Source organism: Schistocerca gregaria, chromosome 4, assembly GCF_023897955.1.
Source record: "Schistocerca gregaria isolate iqSchGreg1 chromosome 4, iqSchGreg1.2, whole genome shotgun sequence".
In the NCBI taxonomy this organism is placed as follows: domain Eukaryota; kingdom Metazoa; phylum Arthropoda; class Insecta; order Orthoptera; family Acrididae; genus Schistocerca; species Schistocerca gregaria.
Genome location: NC_064923.1, coordinates 437,040,900 through 437,061,988, shown reverse-complemented (window position 1 = coordinate 437,061,988; position 21,089 = coordinate 437,040,900). Strand labels below are relative to the sequence as shown.

At 37.9% G+C, this 21,089-nt stretch overlaps 1 protein-coding gene across 4 annotated transcripts in view; it reads left to right on the top strand.

Annotated features, from left to right (window-relative positions):
* Window positions 1-21,089, top strand: part of LOC126365861 (armadillo-like helical domain-containing protein 3) — a 128,508-nt gene that overhangs the window by 85,668 nt on the left and 21,751 nt on the right. For all 4 annotated transcript variants that reach the window (XM_050008529.1, XM_050008530.1, XM_050008528.1 and 1 more), the window contains exon 12: window positions 7,909-8,035. In XM_050008529.1, the coding sequence (XP_049864486.1) occupies window positions 7,909-8,035 (127 nt within the window). The remainder of the gene's footprint in view (window positions 1-7,908; window positions 8,036-21,089) is intronic.

Genomic DNA, 21,089 nt, shown 5'->3' with positions numbered 1-21,089 from the left:
ATTTCCAGCATCTCCCTGGCATAAATTTATAATTTCAGTAAGACTGATACACCATTTGGAATCATATTTGCAGCAAACAGAACAGTTTACTTTCAAGGAGTCGGCAATAGGTGTTTGCACACCAGAAAAATTAAATTGCAAAGTGTAATTATTGTCACTGCCAACTTTTTTTGCAGACAGAGTATTTGTTGACAAACTGATGGAAACTTCTGATACTAACTACAGTTTTTGATTTTGTAAATCACTCTCACAGATTACTGCTTGTAGAATTAACTTGTGTCCTCTATATAAAAAAGGGGGATTTTAGAAAAATTTTCTCCACTAAACTCATTTCTTAGCATGAGAAATTTGCTCCTTTTGTACAGTCCCTGTAAATTGGACTTTGTCACCATCCATTTCACACTGCCATTTGCTATGGCTTGTTAGAAAGAAATACCATGTGACAGTGATTCTAACATCAACGTTGTGAAGGCACAAATTCAGGAAAACTTTTGCACTTTTTGTATTGAGCACTGCACCCATCTGTAAAATACTCTGTTTTATTAACAATAGGACAGCAATGCGTAAATGACTCTGACTGAATGTTTTAGACAAAAGCAATGTCATGATTTAAATCATTGTAACTAGAACATAATGATAAATGTCATAGTTCTTCAATATCAGGATTTTTGTAGCATATAACAGCAAGAAGTATAGCATATGACATGGAAGACCAATGGTAGGTTTGTGTTGCATGTTGTAGCAAAAAACCACAATTTTCAGCAAAATCCATTAATACTAATGCCTCATTTTCATTTATATTATTTTTTTCTCTCTTTCAAATATGCAACTTGACTTTTTGCTATGTAACAATGTGGAACTAGAGTTTCTAGTTTAGTTACTATCAGACCTGTAAATTCATTAAATGGTTGGGTTATATCAGTAGAACTGAGTTCCTTTGACTGATACCCACTCATGGAAATTTATTTTGTCATAATCTTCAAGTTGAAATTTAATTTCAATGTAAATTGTTAATTTTTTTGGTGCTACAAACAATTTTATCTGTGAAAGAACTTACATCATCTTTCATATTTAAATTTAGGTCCTGTAAAAGTGACATCATTCTGGTGTATGGTGCATACACAGCATGCATTCCTGTTGAACCAACAAGTACACACCATTTAGGATACATTTGACAAAATTTTGAAAATCCTGGTTTAATGTTAGGATAAATTTTCTTATATATTTGCACACAACTCTTCTAAACTATGAAGTATTAAACGTTTCTGAGGATGAACAGTGTTGTGTGATTCTTGAAATTTTCCCGGTATAAAGAGTAGTCCATGAATTTTCGGGATTGCAGCCAAACAACATCGACTTCCTGCCACAATATTTCAGCTGACAACCGTTCAGCCATCTTCATGTGGATGTTTTGCAGTAGAGGTTGTTAGTTCACATCACTACCTTTATACCAAAAATTGGCACGAAGATGCATGCACAAAGGCAGCCAGCCACTGCATGAATGACCTTGGTTGACTTAAATGCTCTCCTCAAATACTGTTCCATCTATGGTGCGCAGGTGCATGCATAATGTGATACTACATGTGTGCTCTCTGTTGGAATGTGCACTCACAGAGTTAGGATTCAAATGTCAAAATAATAAAATTAAATGTCACTGCACATGTCATTGGTCATAAAATATTTTCTTTCTGAAGAAATCAAAGAAATCACTGGGTCCTGTGACTTGTCCAGTTGAAAGCCACCATCACAGTTAATAAGATCTTGTACTAAACCTATTTCCACCAGTTCCTTAATAATTGAAACTCAGAAGGCTCTTGTAGAAGCAAAGATTTCCATGGCAGAACAATCCATGGAATGTCCTGTGGAAATACAGTTCTGCTATGGCTGACTTATTGGGCTGCAAAAGGTGAGTGTGATGATCTTGTTCAGTGGATCTTTCACGAACTGTGTGTGTCATCTTACCAATGTAGGCTTTGCCACGCTGGCGAGGTATTCTGTAGATTACAGTCTTCCACAATCCCAGATACTCCTTTGCCCTCTAACCAAGAAGAGCGCAAGCCTCTGTAGGGGGGTGAAAGGTTATTTTGACATGATGTTTTCGATCCTGCCTAATTTGGACAAAATAGTGTTGTCATACAGTAGGAACACCCTAGTCCTTAAAGTATTGCTGATTTCATGTAGATAATATGCATTATCTTTGAAAACTGACTGTAGATGTTCCAGCTCTCATACAAGCCTGTCTCCATCAGATACAACATGTGCCCATTGCACCAACGTTGGAAGGATGCCTATAGTCTGTGATGGGTGGTGGCAGCTAGATGTTTGCAAACACAATTATGTCTGTGTGGGCTTGCATGCAGTAGATGAAATGCCCCAATGACCCATCCCCTTTGCATCTTATCAAGACATCCAGAAGTGGCAGACAGCCATCCTAAAAATGGCTGAGTGGTTGTCAGCTAAAATATCATGACAGGAAGTCAACGTTATCCAGCTTCAGTCCCAAAACTTTATGGAATATGAACATTCTTTTTTATGCTAACATAATCTTTCGAACCAGGCATAAGATGACAGTGCTCATCATCTGCATAAAAATTCCTGACACACAATATTGTTTCATTAGGTAGCTTCCAGCATTACGTAGAGTCAGACAATGATCAAATTCCTTTAATATCAGAAATCTCACTAACTTCATGCAACATTCTTTGTAAAACACCATTTTTCTCTTGTCCATAATGGAAGAACAAAAGTAAGAATACGAATCTTTTCCCACCTGTTAGTCTATATAAGTCATTAGCTTGTGTTTTTCCTCATGTTTACTTGCTGTGCTTGAGGATGGGAAGTACTGTCTTCACATATTTGTCTCCTGGAACATGTAGCATACAAGCCTCTTTCTTTAGGATATATTGGCTTGCTGTATTTTATTTTACGTTTACCATAACATTTTTTGGTTTGGAACTGGAGAACGTGTTTGTTTTTTCATTGGCGAGTCATATACCAGTTAAACTTGTATCAAGTTTATCCAGTTCTTCTGTATTTTCTGCTGCTTCCACTTCCGCACAGTCTTCATCGGTGATAGTCTTTACTGCTTCCCCCCCCCCCCCCCCCACGCGCACACACACACACACACACACACACACACACACACACACACACACACGTGTCTTAGTTTCGCTCCTTTAGATCTACACTTAAAATTTCACTTAGGGAATGCTCAAAGCATTTTGAACACAACTTGTGCCCTGGAATGACGGTGGGAACAACATATAATCTCTCACAGAACTGATCAGCAAAATCAAGTGAAGCAACTCACAAAATAATGCTTTATTGCTTTTAAATGGATAATAACATTCTTCATTACTAGAAGGGCATTCTGTTAGCAAAAAGGTGAATGGCCTTTCAGATCATGATGCACAAATTTTAACTCTAAAAGATTTTTGTGCTGCATCACGTGTTAAATATAGTCATCAGCTGTTTAAGAAAGCTGATCCAGTTGCTGTAGAGACCTTTGTAAAGCTCATCAAGGAACAAGAGCGGCAAGATGTTTTAGTGCTGATACAGTAGACAATAAATATAATGCTTTTCTCAAGACTTTTCTCATGCTCTTTGAAAGTTGCTTTCCGTTAGAACATTCAAAACAGGGTACTAGCACAAACAGGCAGCCTGGGTGACTGACTAGAGGGATAAGAATATCTTGTAGAACAAAGTGGCAGTTGTATAAAAATGTTAGAAACAGTCAAAATCTAAATACAGCAGCCCATTATAAACAGTATTGTAAGGTGCTTAAAAATGTTATTAGGAAGGCAAAAAGTATGTGGTATGCAGATAGAATAGCTAAGTCTCAGGATAAAATTAAAACCATATGGTCAGTTGTAAAGGAAGTGGCTGGTCTGCAGAGACAGGTTGAGGATATAGAATCATTACGTAGTGGGAACTTCCGTGTTACTGATAAGTCGCGTATATGTACAATATTTAATAATCACTTTCTGAATATAGCAGGTGAACGAAATAGAAACCTAGACCCAACAGGGAATCATATAGCGCTCTTAGAAAAAAGTGTTCCGAGACTGTTACCTGAAATGCTCCTCCATGATACTGACAAGAGGGAGATTGAGTTAATAATTAAATCACTAAAGACCAAGAACTCTCATGGATATGACAGGGTATCTAGCAGAATACTGAAGTATTGTTCTATGTATGTTAGCCCAGTACTTAGCCATATCTGTAACTTTTTCTTTAGGAGTGGTCGGTTTCCTGACCGATTAAAGTACTCGGTAGTGAAGCCACTTTATAAAAAGGAAGAAATTGATAATGTTAACAATTTTAGACCTATTTCTATGCCATCAATGTTTGCTAAAGTTATCGAGAAGATTGTATATACAAGGTTACTGGAGCATTTAAATTCACATAATTTGCTGTCAAATGTTCAGTTTGGTTTTAGAAATGGTTGAACAACTGAAAATGCTATATTCTCTTTTCTCTGTGAGGTTTTGGACAGATTAAATAAAAGGTTGCGAACGCTAGGTGTTTTCTTTGATTTAATGAAGGCTTTTGACTGTGTTGACCACAAAATATTATTGCAGAAGTTGGACCATTATGGAGTAAGGGGAGTAGCTTACAATTGGTTCACCTCTTACTTTAAGAACAGAAAGCAGAAGGTAATTCTCCACAATATTGATAGTGGTAGTGATGTTCAGTCCCAATGGGGCACTGTTAAGTGGGGCATTCCCCAAGGGTTGGTGCTGGGGCCACTGCTGTTTCTTATTTATATAAATGATATGCCTTCTAGTATTACAGGTGATTCAAAAATATTTCTGTTTGCTGATGACACCAGCTGGTAGTGAAGGATATTGTGTGTAATATTGAAACATTATCAAATAATGTAGTTCATGAAATAAGTTCGTGGCTTGTGGAAAATAATTTGATGCTAAATCACAGTAAGACTCAGTTTTTACAGTTTCTAACTCACAATTCAACAAGAACCTATATTTCGATCAGACAGAATGGGCATATTATAAGCGAGACGGAACAGTTCAAGTTCCTAGGCGTTCGGATAGATAGTAAGCTGTTGTGGAAAGCCCATGTCCAGGATCTTGTTCAGAAACTAAATGCTGCTTTATTTACCATTAGAACAGTATCTGAAATAAGTGACACTTCAACACGAACAGTAGTCTACTTCACATGTTTTCATACGCTTATGTCGTATGGTATTATTTTTTGGGGTAATTCTACTGATTCAAAAAGGGCTCAAAAACGGGCTGTTCGAGCTATATGTGGTGTAAGTTCGAGAACCTCTTGTCAACCCCTATTCAATAGTCTGGGAATTCTGACATTGCCCTCACAGTATATATATTTTCTTTAATGTCGTTTGTTGTTAGCAATATTAGCCTATTTCCAAGAGTTGGCAGCTTTCACTCAGTTTATACTAGGCAGAAATCCAATCTGCATGTGGAATGCACTTCCTTGACTCTTGTGCGGAAAGGAGAGCAGTATTCTGATGCATCCATTTTCAATAAGCTACCACAAGAACTCAAAAATCTTAGCAGTAGCCCAAACTCTTTTAAGTCTAAACTGAAGAGTTTCCTCATGGCTGACTTCTTATATTCTGTCGAGGACCTCCTGGAAGAGGTAAAAAATTAAACGAATTCCAGTGTTACATTGTTGATTTTCTTTATTTAAACTTAAGACTTGTCACTTGAATATGTTTTTTGTATTTCATTTCATCTGTTTCTAATATCGTGTTATAATTTCATGTATTGACTCGTTCCATGACCATCGAGACTTCTCCTTAATTTGGTCCCACGGAACAATAAATAAATAAACACATGAGCACAACTATCATACTGATCCAGATACTCTGTTTACTTATATCATCATGTTGCTCAATTCGTGTTCAACAAAGCAACAGTTCTTTTGTACATCAGTGAATGTGGTAGCCACAATGCTGATCACATCAGGATAGTCTTATGGCACTCTACAGAAAAGTACAAATGCTGCGTAGTGGATAACTTTCGCCATCTATGGGTCTACTTACCATACTTGTGCACCTAAGTTAATTTTTCACGACAGGGCTTTACTTCTCCTATAAAACGAACAAAAGTAAGTATTATGAGTATTGAATTGTATCTTGCTAATGTAATGAAAATATGATGATCAAATTATGCACTAACCACACTAGCTTCAACTTCTCATCTCAGACATTTTGAAAGATGCATGATCATTAGTGACACCTGGTGTGCGAGGGAAGTTTAAAAAGTCTCCAGTGATGAGGATTTTTAAATAATTTACTCTGTGTATTTCTATGACAGGCCTGGTTGTCATTTAGCCAAGTCTGTTTTAAAGCGAAGTTTCTTCACTTTCTTCCATCCTTAATATAGGGTCACTGTAACTACAGTCAGTACACAGGAATTTGTAATTTAAGTTGTGGACTTATAAAGGAAAAGAGAGAGAGAAAGAGAGAGAGAGATGGACTTTTAAAGGAAAAGAGAGAGAGAGAATTATATTTATCTGGTGGGCGCTTACAATACTTACCTAGAGCCATGAGAATTGCACTGGTCGTGTTATAGAGGGCATTAAGAGGGTTTGTTGTTGTAGTTGTTGTTGTGAAATTGGTGATCCCTTGATGCCTCAGAATATATCCTACCAACCAATCTGTTCTTCTAGTCAAGTTGTGCCACAAATTTTTCTTCTCCCCAATTCTATTCAATACCTCCTCATTAGATATGTGATCTACCCAACTAATCTTCAGCATTCTTCTGTAGCACCACATTGTGAAAGCTTCTATTCTCTTTTTGTCTAAACTATTTATCGTCCACGTTTCACTTCCATAGATGGTTATACTCCATACAAATACTTTCAGAAAAGACTTCCTGACACTTACATCTATACTCGGATTGTTATCAAATTTCTTTTCTTCAGAAGCACTTTCCTTGCCATTGCCAGTCTACATTTTATATTCTCTCTACTTTGGCAGTCATCAGTTATTTTGCTCGCCAAATAGCAAAACTCCTTTACTACTTTAAGTGTCTCATTTCCTAATCTAATTCCCTCAGCATCACCCGATTTAATTTGACTACATTCCATTATCCTCATTTTGCTTTTGTTGATGTTCATCTTATATCCTCCTTTCAAAACACTGCCCATTCCGTTCAACTGCTCTTCCAGGTCCTTTGATATCTCTGACAGAATTACAATGTCATCGGCGAACCTAAAAGTTTTAATTTCTTCTCCATGGATTTTAATTCCTACTCTGAATTTTTCTTTTGTTTCCTTTACTGCTTGCTCAATATACAGATTGAATAACATCGGCGATAGGCTACAACCCTGTCTCGCTCCCTTCCCAGCCACTGCTTCCCTTTCATGCCCCTCGACTCTAATAACCGCCATCCGGTTCCTGTACAAATTGTAAATAAACTTTTGCTCCCTGTATTTTACCCCTTCCACCTTCAGAATTTGAAAGAGAGTATTCCAGTCAACATTGTCAATAGCTGTCTTTAAGTCTACAAATGCTAGAAATGTAGCTTTGCCTTTCCTTAATCTATGTTCTAAGATAAGTCATAGGGTCAGTATTGCCTCACGTGTTCCAACATTTCTACGGAATCCAAACCGATCTTCCCTACTAGTTTTCCACTCATCTGTAAAGAATTCGTGTTGGTATTTTGCAGCTGTGGCTTATTAAACTGATAGTTCGGTAATTTTCACATCTGACAACACCTGCTTTATTTGGGATTGGAATTATTATATTCTTCTGGAAGCCTTGAGAGTATTTCACCTGTCTCATAAGAGGGTTATGGAAGAGTTATTTACTGTACTGTAATTTACCATTACCTCCCTTATTATGTAATAAAACTAGCAATTTGTTTAGGAAGAAATACGCATTGTGTTTTGTTCATGATTGTTGTTTCCTTCCAGGTGCTGAATATATTTAATTTGTTTATAACATATGGAGACACTTTCTTACCCTCCCCTGGCAGCTACGATGAACTATATTATGAACTCATTAGAATGCAACAAGTGTTTGAAAATCTTCATTCTATGTGTGAGTATTCTATTTTTTTGTACAGAATTATAAGCTATGTTACGTAGTTCAGGTGCACATATGTACTACCAATAATTGGTTGCTAGTGCTTTGAGGCTTTTTATTCATGTGTAAGAACTAGCTACAAGAAATAATTATCTTTCCCACCAGCAGAATGTATGAACTGTAGCAAAAACTAATCAGTCCAGATTGCAAATGGTGTCTGTTTTTATGGTATGGTAACTGTGGTAATCAAAATGTCCTCCTGGGTCCAAACTCCACCAGCACTTAAATTTTTAATGAAAATCTGGCTTCCAGTGTAAGATGTCACCTTCCTTCTGTGTACTGCCTTGTCAGAGAGGGTGGAGGTGCGGTTAGAGGTTCAGGTCATTCTCTTGCCCATGGAGTGGGAAGCTGCCCCTAAAGGAAGAGAAATCAGCAATAATCTTCGGCATGATGATGCAGAATGCAATGGAAACCACTGCATTAAAGACACACAGTGTGTATCCGGATGAAATATGGCTTTTAATTGAAAAGTTTTATGATGATCTCTCCATTGGCAAAATATTCCAGAATAGTCCCCCATTTGGGTCTCTGGGAGAGGACTGTCAAGGGGGAGGTGACCATGAGAAAAAGACTGAATACCCAACAAAAGGATAATGTTCTACAAGTTGGGGCATGGAATGTCAGAAGCTCGAACATGGTAGGGAAGCTAGAAAATCTGAAAAGGGAAATGCAAAGGCTCATTGTGTATATAGTGGGGGTCAGTGAAGTGAAATGAAAATAAGACAAGGAGTATAGGATGATATCAACAGCAGCAGAAAATGGTGTAAAAGGAGTGGGATTCGTTATGAGTAGGAAGGCAGAGCTATTCTCATCAGAATCAATAGCAAGGCAACACCTGCAATGATAGCTCAGACATACATGTTGACATTACAAGCTGAGACAGAAAAAGCATATTGAACAGGTAATTCAGTAACTAGAGGGAGGTGAAAATCTAATACTGTAGTCATGGGGGACTGGAGTGTGGTTGTAGGGGAAGGCGTAGAAGAATGGATTACAGGAGAATATGGACTTGGTTCTAGGAATGAGAGATAGGAAAGCCTAATTGAGTTCTGTAATAAATTTCAGCTCATAATAGTGAATACCCTGTTCAAGAATCACAGGAGAGGGGGGGGGGGGGGGGGGGGGGGGGGGGTGTATACTAGGAAAAGGCCGGGAGATAATTGGAAGATTTCATTCAGATTACATCATGGTGAGACAGTGATTCAAAAATCAGATACTGATTTGTAAGGAGCACTCAGATCACAGTGTAGTAGTGATGAATAGTAGGCTGAAGTTTAGAAAATTAGTCAGTGGGATATTGAAATATTAAGGTATACACTTGAAGTCGTCTAAGGCTATAGGTACTGCAATACGAAATAGCACAGTAGGTAGTACAATTGAAGAGGAATGAATATCTTTAAAAATGGCACTCACAGAAGTTGGAAAGGAAAACATCGGTACAAAGAAGGTAACTGCGAAGAAACAGACGAAATACTTCAATTAATTGATGAAAGAAGAAAGTACAAAAATGTTAACGGAAATTCAGGAATACAGAAATACAAATCACTTAGGTACAAAATAAATAGGAAGTTCAGAGAAGCTAAACTGAAATGGACACATGAAAAATGTGAAGAAACCAAAAAAGCAGGCTGTATTCGGTGAAATTAAAAGCAAGAGTGGTAACATTAAGAGTTCAATGGTAATTCTGCTGTTAAATGCAGAGGAGAGAGCAGATAGACGGAATGAGTGCACTGAAGGCTTCTGTGAGGGAAAAAATTTGTCTGATGAGATAGAGGAAGAGACAGGAGTACATATAGAAGAGATCGGGGATCCAGAATTAGACTCAGAATTTAAAAGAGCTTTGTGGAGACTTAACATCAAATAAGGCAGACGGGGTAGATAATCAATGGGGGTAGTGGCAACAAAACGACTATTCTTGTTGGTGTGTAGAATTTATGGGTCTGGTGATATACCAGTTGAGTTTCGGAAAAATATCATCCACACAATTCCGAAGACTGCAAGAGCTGACAAAAGTGAGAATTGTCGCACAATCACCATAATAGCTCATGCATCAAGCTGCTGACAAGAAAAATATACATAAGAATGGAAAATAAAATTGAAGATGTGTTAGACGATGATCAGTTTGGCCTTAGGAAAGGTAAAGGCACGAGAAGGCAGTTCTGATGCTGTGGTTGGTAATAGAAGAAAGGCTAAAGAAAATCAAGACATGATCATAGGATATGTCAATCTGGAAGAAGCATTTGAGAGTGCCAAATTCTGAGAAAGTAGGGGAGAGACAGGTAATGTACTGTAAAAAATCAAGAGGGAATAATAAGAGTGGAAGATCAAGAACAAAGTGCTCAGATTAAAAAGGGTGTAAGGCAGGGATGTAGTCCCTTGTCACTACTGTTCAATCTACACTTCAAGAAGCAATGATGGAAATAAAAAGAAAAGTTCACTATTGTGAATCAAAATTCAAGGTGAAAGGATGTCAATGATCTGATTTGCTGATGACATTGCTATTCTGAATGAAAGGAATGAATAGTCTAGTAATTACAGAATATGGATTGACAGTAAATTGAAGGAAGACAAAACTAATGAGAAGTAGCAGAAATGAGAACAGTGAGAAACTTAACATTACGATTGATGGTCTCAAAGTAGATGAAGTTCAGGAATCCTACTACTTACGCAGCAAAATCACCAATGAATGATGAGCAAGGAGGACATCATAGGCAGATTAGCACGGGCAGAAAGGACATTCCTGGCCAAGAGAGGTCTACTAGCATCAAAAGTAGGGATTAATTTGAGGAAGTAATTTCTGAGAATGTTTGGTTGGAGCTCAGCATTGTATGGTAGTGAAACATGGCCTGAGGAGAAAATCAGAACAAAAGAGAATTGAAGCATTTGAGATATGGTGCTACAGACATAAGTTGAAAATTAGGTAGACTGATAAGGTAAGGAATGAGGAGGTTTTGCACAGAATTGGAGAGGAAAGGAATATGTGCAAAACACTGACAAGAAGAAGAGACATCTACTTAAGACATCAGGGAATAACTTCCGTGGTACTAGAGGGAGCTGTAGAGGGTTGGTAGCCCTGCGCCTGCTATACGGACGTTTGAGTCACAGCTCCCGTACAAGATAAGTAATTTTAGTAGTAATAAACTGTTTCTAACACTTTAAACTAATTTATTACGTTAATTATAGTGCTCTTCAAGCGTACCATTAAAAGTTTTTGTCTTACTCGCGTATTTTCACAGTAATCAAGCAAAGTTCGTTTTGAGCTTTCAGATTAAACTTCATACCGTAATTTTAAGTGCATTTACTGATAGTTTAGTGTGCCAAATACATTTGTTGCCCCTTTATATCTGTAGAGTATCGTCATCTCTTAAGTAATTTCCAGTAAGAAACTTCTGAACCATTGTTTACATTGTCCCGAGTAGGCCTAATTTTTTGTACACGTATTTTCATTGTTTTCCGGTAACTTAATTGTCTTTCTGTCACTGAAATCGATTTGTACCATGAGTGTAAAGTGCCTGACGTGCCGTAGAATCGTTAGCTCCGGGGTCTGGTGTGATGGATGTAGTAACTTTTTTCATTGGGGAGATTGTAGTGGCGTGGGAATTGGGAAAATGAGTGAGACTCATCAGTGGTTCTGTAGGCTATGCAGTAGAGATAGAAAGATTGTGGAACAGGAGGGGAAAATTGCTGCCCTTCAGGCTGAGTTAGATGAGGCTAGACGAGAATTGTGCAGGTTGAGGGGGGAGAAGGGTAAACAGGGGTGGGAAGTGGCAACAGGCATAAGGAACAGGCCAAGAAATTCTTCTGACAGCTTTATTATTAATGCACAAAATAGGTTTGACCTGTTGCCTCAGTCGAAAACTGATGAGCCTCTCACAGAAGTAGATGTAGACCGGGCTCAACAAGCTTTCAGCAGCAAATTGAATAAGAAGGTAGGGAAGTGTGCAAAGAGAAAGAAAGTCTTGTTGCTTGGTAGTTCGCATGCTAGGGGTGTGGGCCAACTTCTGCAGGATGAATTAGGGTCAGAATACCAGGTCACAAGTTTTATCAAACCTAGTGCTGGACTGGGGCAGGTTACAGAGGATTTAGGTTCACTATGTAGAGGCTTTACTAAGGAAAATACCGTGGTTATTGTGGGTGGGCCGGCCAACAGTATTGACAGAGATCCGGGTTACAGCATAGAGTGTGACCTGGCAAAGATTGCATCGGCATCGAGTCATACCAGTGTTGGGTTTGTGTCGGTTCTGGAGCACCACGACGGCCTCATTTGAGCTCTTCTGTCAGGAGAGTTAATTTGGAGTTGGAATGGCTACTTGGATCTGATGCAGGGTCACACATTGGTGTTGTTCCTGTTGATTCACTCTGTAGGTGGGACTACACTAGACATGGCCTACACCTCAACAAGAAGGGGAAGGGTAAACTGGCTGGGCTGATAGCAGGAAATTTAAAGGGGGGAGGAACTACATCTCATGGTGGTAACTCTTTTTTAGTGTAAGATCAGTGTCCAGTGGGAATCTCAGCCAGGCAAGTACTAAAGATGTTAAAAAAGTTCAAGATTCTCACAAAAGTAAAATGAAAAATGTTAGTATATTTCATCAAAATATTGGGGGATTGAAGAATAAAATTGATGAGCTTCTGCTTTGTTTAGAAGATATAGAAACTGAGAATGTAATAGATGTACTATGTCTGTCTGAGCATCACATTGTCACTGATATGCAAAAGGTTAGCATCAATGGGTACAAATTAGCTGCACATGTAAGTAGAGATAATATGATGAGAGGAGGAGTTGCCATATATGTCAAAAGCTTCCACAGTGCAAAACATTTAGAAACTAAAAAATGTTGTGTAGAGCAACATATGGAAGCATATGCCACTGAACTAAAGCTAAATGATGGCACTTTTATAATTGTAACAGTGTATAGGTCCCCCTGAGGGAATTTCCAGCTATTTCTAGAAAACTTGGATGCTTTGTTGTGCTATCTGTCAGACAGGGGCAAAGCAAATTATCATTTGTGGGGATTTCAATGTTGATTCCCTGAAAGAGTGTGATAGGAAGAATGACCTTGTAGTATTACTCAGTTCTTTCAATTTGAGCTCCGTCATTGATTTTCCTACTCGGATAACAAAGAACAGCAGGACATTGATAGATAACTTTTTTATAGACCAAGATAAGTTTAAGGACATAAATGCTTATCCTGTTGAGAATGGTCTTTCAGATCATGGTGCACAGCTAGTTACAGTACATGGCATAGCTCCATGCAGTATATCAAATCAGAATTTCAAAGCAGTGCGTTCAATTAACAATATGAATACTGCAAACTTTAGGGAAAGACTAAAGGAGCTAAACTGGGATGAAGTGTATATGGAACCCGATGCAAACTTGAAATATAACTTATTTCACGATACATTTTTAAGGGTATTTGAAAATTGTTTTCCCCAGAAAGCAGTGAAACATAATTCCAAGAAAACATATAAAAAACCTTGGCTAACTAAAGGAATAAGAATATCTTGCAACCGTAAAAGAGAACTGTATCTAGCAAGAGGGAGTACTGACCCTGAAATTGTTCAATATTATAAAAACTATTGTGCGGTACTAAGAAAAGTTATTAAAAAATCCAGAAGCATGTGTATCATGTCTGAGATCAGTAACTCTGATAATAAAATTAAAGCAATTTGGAATATTATTGAAATGGAAACAGGGCAACCAAGAGCACAGGAAGACTTTAGTGCCATAAAACTGAATGACAAGTGTACTAACAAACAATCTGAAATTGGAAATATTTTCAATAATCATTTTTTAAATGTTGTGGAGAAAGTAGGATCTAGATCTTCACTAGAAGAGGCAAGGCTTCTAATAGAAGAGGCCATACCTGTGCAGTTTGAAACAACTGTATTTCCACGAACCTCTCCCTCTGAAATCAGTAAAATAATAAACTCACTGAAAAGTAAAAGCTCTTACGGAATTGATGGCATTTCCAGCAAGATACTTAAAGCTTGTTCCCCACAGATAAGTAGTATGCTCAGCCACGTATGTAATACCTCTTTGGAGCAGGGTGTTTTCCCCGATAGACTGAAATATGCCATTGTAAAACCATTGCATCAAAAGGGGGATACGTCGGATGTCAACAACTATCGCCCAATCTCTCTTCTGACAGCTCTATCAAAAATTTTTGAGAAAGTAATGTATTCAAGAGTAGCCTCCCATATATGTAAAAATAAAGTACTAACAAAAATGTCAGTTTGGTTTTCAGAAAGGCTTTTCAACAGAAAATGCTATATATGCTTTCACTGATCAAATATTAAATGCTCTGAATAACCGGACATCACCCATTGGTATTTTTTGTGATCTGTCGAAGGCCTTTGACTGTGTAAATCATGGAATTCTTTTAGATAAGCTAAATCATTATGGTTTGAGGGGGGAAGTGCACAAATGGTTTAATTCATACTTAACTGGAAGAATGCAGAAAGTTGAAATAAGTGGTTCATGTAATGTTAATACAACAGCTGATTCCTCAAACTGGGGGACTATCAAGCACGGGGTCCCACAGGGTTCGGTCTTAGGTCCTTTACTGTTCTTGATATACATTAATGACTTACCATTCCATATTGATGAAGATGCAAAGTTAGTTCTTTTTGCTGATGATACGAGTATAGTAATAACATCCAAAAACCAAGAACTAAGTGATGTAATTGTAAATGATGTTTTTCACAAAATTATTAAGTGGTTCTCAGCAAACGGATTCTCTTTAAATTTTGATAAAACACAGTATATACAGTTCCGTACAGTAAATGGCACAACTCCAGTAATAAATATAGACTTTGAACAGAAGTCTGTAGCTAAGGCAGAATTTTCAAAATTTTTAGGTATGTCCATTGATGAGAGGTTAAACTGGAAGCAACACATTGATGGTCTGCTGAAACGTCTGAGTTCGGCTACGTATGCTATTAGGGTTATTGCAAATTTTGGTGATGAGAATCTCAGTAAATTAGCTTACTATGCCTACTTTCATTCACTGCTTTCGTATGGCATCATATTCTGCGGTAATTCATCATTGAGTAGAAAAGTATTCATTTCTCAAAAATGTGTAATCAGAATAATTGCTGGAGCCCACCCACGGTCATCCTGCAGACATCTATTTAAGGATCTAGGGATCCTCACAGTATATATATACACTTATGAAATTTGTTGTTAGTAATCCAACCCAGTTCAAAAGTAATAGCAGTGTGCATAGTTATAACACCAGGAGAAAGGATTATCTTCACTATGCAGTGTTAAATCTGACTTTGGCACAGAAAGGGGTAAATTATGCTGCCACAAAAGTCTTTGGTCACCTGCCAAACAGCATCAAAAGCCTGACAGATAGTCAACCAACATTTAAAAATAAATTAAAAGAATTTCTAGATGACAAGTCCTTCTACTCATTGGCTGAATTTTTAGATATAAATTAAGGGAGGGGAAAAAACTAACTTAAGCATTAGTGTCATGCAATATTTTGTGTAATGTAATATCTTGTACAGACATCTTTCATTGACCTGACACGTTCCACATCATTACGAAGTGTCGTATTCATGATCTATGGAACAAGTATTAATCTAATCTAATCTAATCTGGTACAAACTGTAGAGGAAGACAGAAACTGGAATGCATGCAACAAAAAATGAGGACGTAGGTTGCAAATGCTACTCTGAGATGAAGAGGTAGATCTACGATAGAAATTTGTGGTGGACTACTTCAAACCAGTCAGAAGACTGGTGACTCAAAAAGAGAGAGAGAGAGCAACAATTTCAGTCATACATAGACCATCTTCAGACCATTAATGTCTCTAAAATTAATGGAGTAGGCTTCGAATAATACAGCATTTGTGGAGCCTTCATTATACATGTAGAGAGAATGCATTAATGGTTCCCCTGATGGTGAAACAATTTTTAAGAAAACTGCTGTTCTAGGATTCCATTCCCTCTGTGTGATATAGCATTCCAGTTTGACAGTTGGATGGAGAAATTCAACATCATACAGAGGTTTACCAACAGTTGTTCACCATTTACAAATTGGACATAAATGAACAAAATAATAATAGTATCTTAAGTACACTCTACCACTCACCATATAATGATCTATGAAAAACAACATTAACACAGTGAATAAGGTCCAGAAGACCACAAAATCAGTAGATGGCATGCGACTACCATGCAGAGGATCCAGGTTTGATTCACAGTACTGGTAGTGATGTTTCCTTGATGGGACGACTGGAACAGGATGATCTCAGCCTTGTGACGCCATTTGAGGAGGTGGTTGAATTGAGAAATAGTGATTCCCAGGTTTTGTAGAACTGACAGTGTGTGGGAGACTGGTGTGCTAACCACATGTCCCGCAATACCGCATCCAATGATATCATTGACAGGTGGTGACGAGGAAACTGGTCTGTTTTGCATAGTCCTGTGGGTTTGATTTCCAGAGTTATTTTACTTGTGAAATGATACATCTATTCCAATTATTGCCCTTTTGATGAGACTTATGCCACTGCAGAATAGGTTGCTATAATAACAGGTCACTTGCTGTTCAAAAATTCTTATTTCTTGATGCATTTTGGACATCAGAAAATCTGCGTGGAAAAAAATAAAACCATGCTCAAGCACAAATGACAAAGGTCTCTTTAGTTAATTTACAAAAGACAAAACAAAAAATGCTTGCAGAGAAGACATAGCAAAAAGATAATTATTCATACAGGGTATGGAGCCACATGTATGAGCTGTCAGCCTCAGATCTCAACTAATATCAAGACAAAATTACAAAGCTTAACTTGTAGAACTTGCCACAAGATAGCATGAATGTATATGAACAGTGGCACAATATTGTGCCCACAGAAATAATTGAACGACCTGATGTAGAGACCAAAGAGTGCATAATAGGAATAAAGACCTGAAAATGAATCTAAAAGTATTAAGAAAACAAAAGTGTATGAAACATTGCATTAATCTTACAAGGTTCAATTAGTGGTTTTGTAAAACTTAGTTGACAGGAACTGCTGCCAGAAAGTGAAACTAAGTTAGTATAGTGGCACCATATGTGACCACTTAAGTACATGAACAACTTAAGTGTATTAGAAAAACTGTGGTGAGCAGAGGCAGCTTTATTGTGTAAGTTGTACCACACGTGAATTATATAGTAATCAAAGGCTCAGAAGCCAGTGTGTGCGTTTACAAGTAACACACAACATTGTTACATTACAAAGTGCACATGTAGTACAGTGCATGAGAGCAATGACAAAAAAAAGTTGACAGAAGCCAAATAACACTAAAACATTCCTAAACAAAGCCTACAACTACATAAATACTCCACAAGCCATCATACAGAGCATGGCGGATGGTACCTTGTACCACAACTATTCGGTTCCTTTCCTGTTCCACTCACAGATACAGTGAGGGAAAAATGACTGGCTCTATGCCTCCATGTGAGCCCTAATTTCTTGTATATTATCTTTATGGTCCCAACGCGAAATGTACGTTGGGGGCAGTAGTACTAAGGATTATATAATACTGAAAAATGGATCTCATTCATCATTGAGATCCTAGTCAGGTTTTATAATTGCAAGACTCAGGATGAATGTTATCCGCAAGAGTAAATAAGGTACAATATCTTGCCCCCATGCAAGGACAATGGGTTCTGCAAGGAACAGTTTACATGCATAACAACCAAGTGCTAGGACAATGACATGAACGAGGCTAATAGAGTTGAACAATCAATGAAGATTTTTCAAAAAACAATTTTTTTTTTCTTTGTAAATTACAAACTTCCTAAAAACCTGAACACAATGTTGCTTACATAGAATAACACTTTAATGGAAAGAACAAAACCTGGACTTTCTTTAGGTGAACAATAGCCAATCAAAAAACACCTACATATAAAATAATTTGTGCTTAAACTAAAGAAGTCTGTCTGAGCCAGTCAAAGGATGTGACAGGACTGAGCCTATAGCACCACTGTACTAACTCAGTCTCAGCACCAGATGGCAGTTCCTATCAACTAAGTTTTCTGAAGCCATTAATTGAATCCTGTTTGCTTTATCCACTGTTGTATGCACATATTAATTACAACCTCAGAAAAATTAAGGTACAATTATGAAACTTGGTAGTGCTGTTAATTCTCCTCCACACTGTCATCCTTTAATGCAACGCATATTTCCCAACAATTGATTTCTCTGTGGAGACCTTGGTACTAGAAGTCTGTATTTGAGCTGTTCTGGAAATCTTGCACCTTCAAAATCACTTTGTCATCATTCTGGAAACATCTACCAAGCAATGGTTTCTTCATCTGAGGAAGGAAGAATTAGTCACTTGGTGCCATGTCAAGAAAACAGAAGGTATGAGGCAAAATTAGGTACCCGAAAGTAGTAGCATATGTGACTGTGTACCGTGTAGATCGAGTTGGTGCATCGTTGCGCATCAGACACATCCCCTTGAACAGCTTCCTGTGACACTTAATGAACAAATGTGTTAATACCATACAGTGGTGGTTCCAAGAAATACTTAGCATCATGTTGCCTGATTATGGTTGGGTCTTTTTCTTTTTTGTTGATGGCAAATCAATGTATTTCCATCACTTGCTTTGTTGATTTGTCTAGGGGGTATGAGTGAACAATGGTATGCATCCTTTTGATTAGGCAGCTAATGAATTATTCTTTATTTGCATGATTCAACTGCAATTTTTCCGCTACTGCCTTGGTTTTGTGGGCTTTTTGAATGGTTTTAAATAGTCTTGAGACCCTACAGGTGGCAACTTTCGCTATGTTCAAAATTTTGTGCAGGGTCCTTGACTGATTTTTGCTTTTTGCACTATCACCTCATAATATGTTATTCTTTGCACGCCAGAGCTTCTAGTTTTGGTGTGATTCCAGTTTCGTCATAGGGAGATGGTCTGCCACTTCATTGTTTGTCAGTCAGACTGGTTTTGCAACCCTGGAAGAGTCTGTGCCACCTAATCACTGTGTCATACATTGTTGTCATTCCAGCATGGATTCGAGGAGTATTGTTCCCCTTCAAATACAGAAAACAAATTACTGCATGATATTCCAGATCATCATTTGTTTAGGCTACTTTAGTGGTGTGCTGAGGTACTCTGGAATGGGGATTTCAAACTACATGACTCAAATAAACAAAATCTTTATTACATAACTTTCTTGTACTGTTTTTTTCTTCCTCAGTTGTAAGTTACTGTCTGACCTTAATCCCCAGAACCATTCAGAACAGTCATTCATCTGCAGTTGGAATCATCATTGAAAGTACTTATAATTATGAAATCCAGTCTCATCTGTCTACTCGTGTAATTAGATCAATTCACAAAGTAATGATCAAATTTGGATGAGTTCTAGAGTAGCAGTGAACAATTCCACATGTTATGTGAATGAGCTATACTATTGACAAGTGGCTCATGTTGGCCAGTAAATAGTCGTTTCATTGTATAAGTGTCTAAAGGAAACTAGAAAATACAAAAAATGAAGCAGGTCAAGGGCAATACAGATTTTAAAAATGACGCGGACAAAAAATAAATGTCACCTATATGAAAATTAAAGAGACTTTTGGACAAGAGAGAATCACCTGTATGATTATAAAGTCAGTTCTAAGCAAGTAAGTAAAATCTGAAAGGTGGAAGGAATGTAGTGAAGGGCTACACCAGAAAAATTAATTTGTAGCAAGGGAAGAGGAAGTAAATGTATGTATGATAGTATGTGAAGAATTTGACAGAACAGTGTGAAGTCAAAATAAGGCCAGTGGGGTAGACTCATTCCCTGAGAAATCCTTGGGAGAGCAGGCCATGACAAAACTTGTCCATCTTGTATGAAGATGTCTGAGACTGGTGAAATCCCCTCAGACTTCAAGAAGAATATAATAATTCCAAAGAAGGCATGTGCTGATGAGGGTGAATACTAACCAACTGTCAGTTTAATAACTTATGGTTGCAAAATAGTGACACAAATTAATTACAGAAGTATAGAAAAATTGTTAGAAGCTGATTTTCTTAAAAATCAGTTTTCTTTCCAGAGAAATGAAGGAATACACCAGGGAATATTTGACCACACAACTTCTCTTAGGAGATAAGTTCCAGAAAGGCAACCCTATGTCTGTGGCACCTGAAGATCGAGAAAAAGCATTTGACAATATTGACTGGAATACATTGTGAAATTCTGAAGGTTTAAGGGATAAAATACAGGGAGCGAAAGGTTATTTACAAGTGATACAGAAACCGGACTGCAATTACGTGAGTGAGTGCTATGAAAGGGAGCAGTCATTGAGCAAGCAGTAAAGGAAACCAAGTAGAAATATATTAAACACAAAGATTCCAAGACTTACCAAGCGGGAAAGCGCCGGTAGATAGGCATAATGAATAAAACACACACACAGAATTTCGAGCTTTCGCAACCGGCGGCTGCTTTGTCAGGAAAGAGGGAAGGAAAAGGAAAGATGAAAGGATGTGGGTTTTAAGGGAGAGGGTAAGGAGTCATTCCAATCCCGGGAGCGGAAAGACTTACCTTAGGGGGAAAAAAGGATAGGTATATACTGGCGCGCACACACACACACACACACACATCCATTCATACAACACAGGCACAAGCAGACATATTTAAAGGCAAAGAGTAATGGCAGAGATGTAAGTCGAGGCGGGAATGACCAGCAACAAACTGTCCATTCGCATGAATGGACACAGGCAGACAGTGTTTGTTGGTAATGAGGATCACCCTGTGGCTAAAAATGCCTTGGTGCACGGCCAGCACATCTTGGCACAGTGTTACACTGTCCGAATTATCTGGATACTTCCTACCAACACCAACCTATCCGAACTCCGGAGATGGGAACTTGCCCTTCAATATATCCTCTCTTCTCGTTATCCACCAGGCCTCAATCTCCGCTAATTTCAAGTTGCCGCCACTCATACCTCACCTGTCTTTCAACAACATCTTTGCCTCCACACTTCCGCCTCGACTTACATCTCTGCCCTTACTCTTTGCCTTTAAAT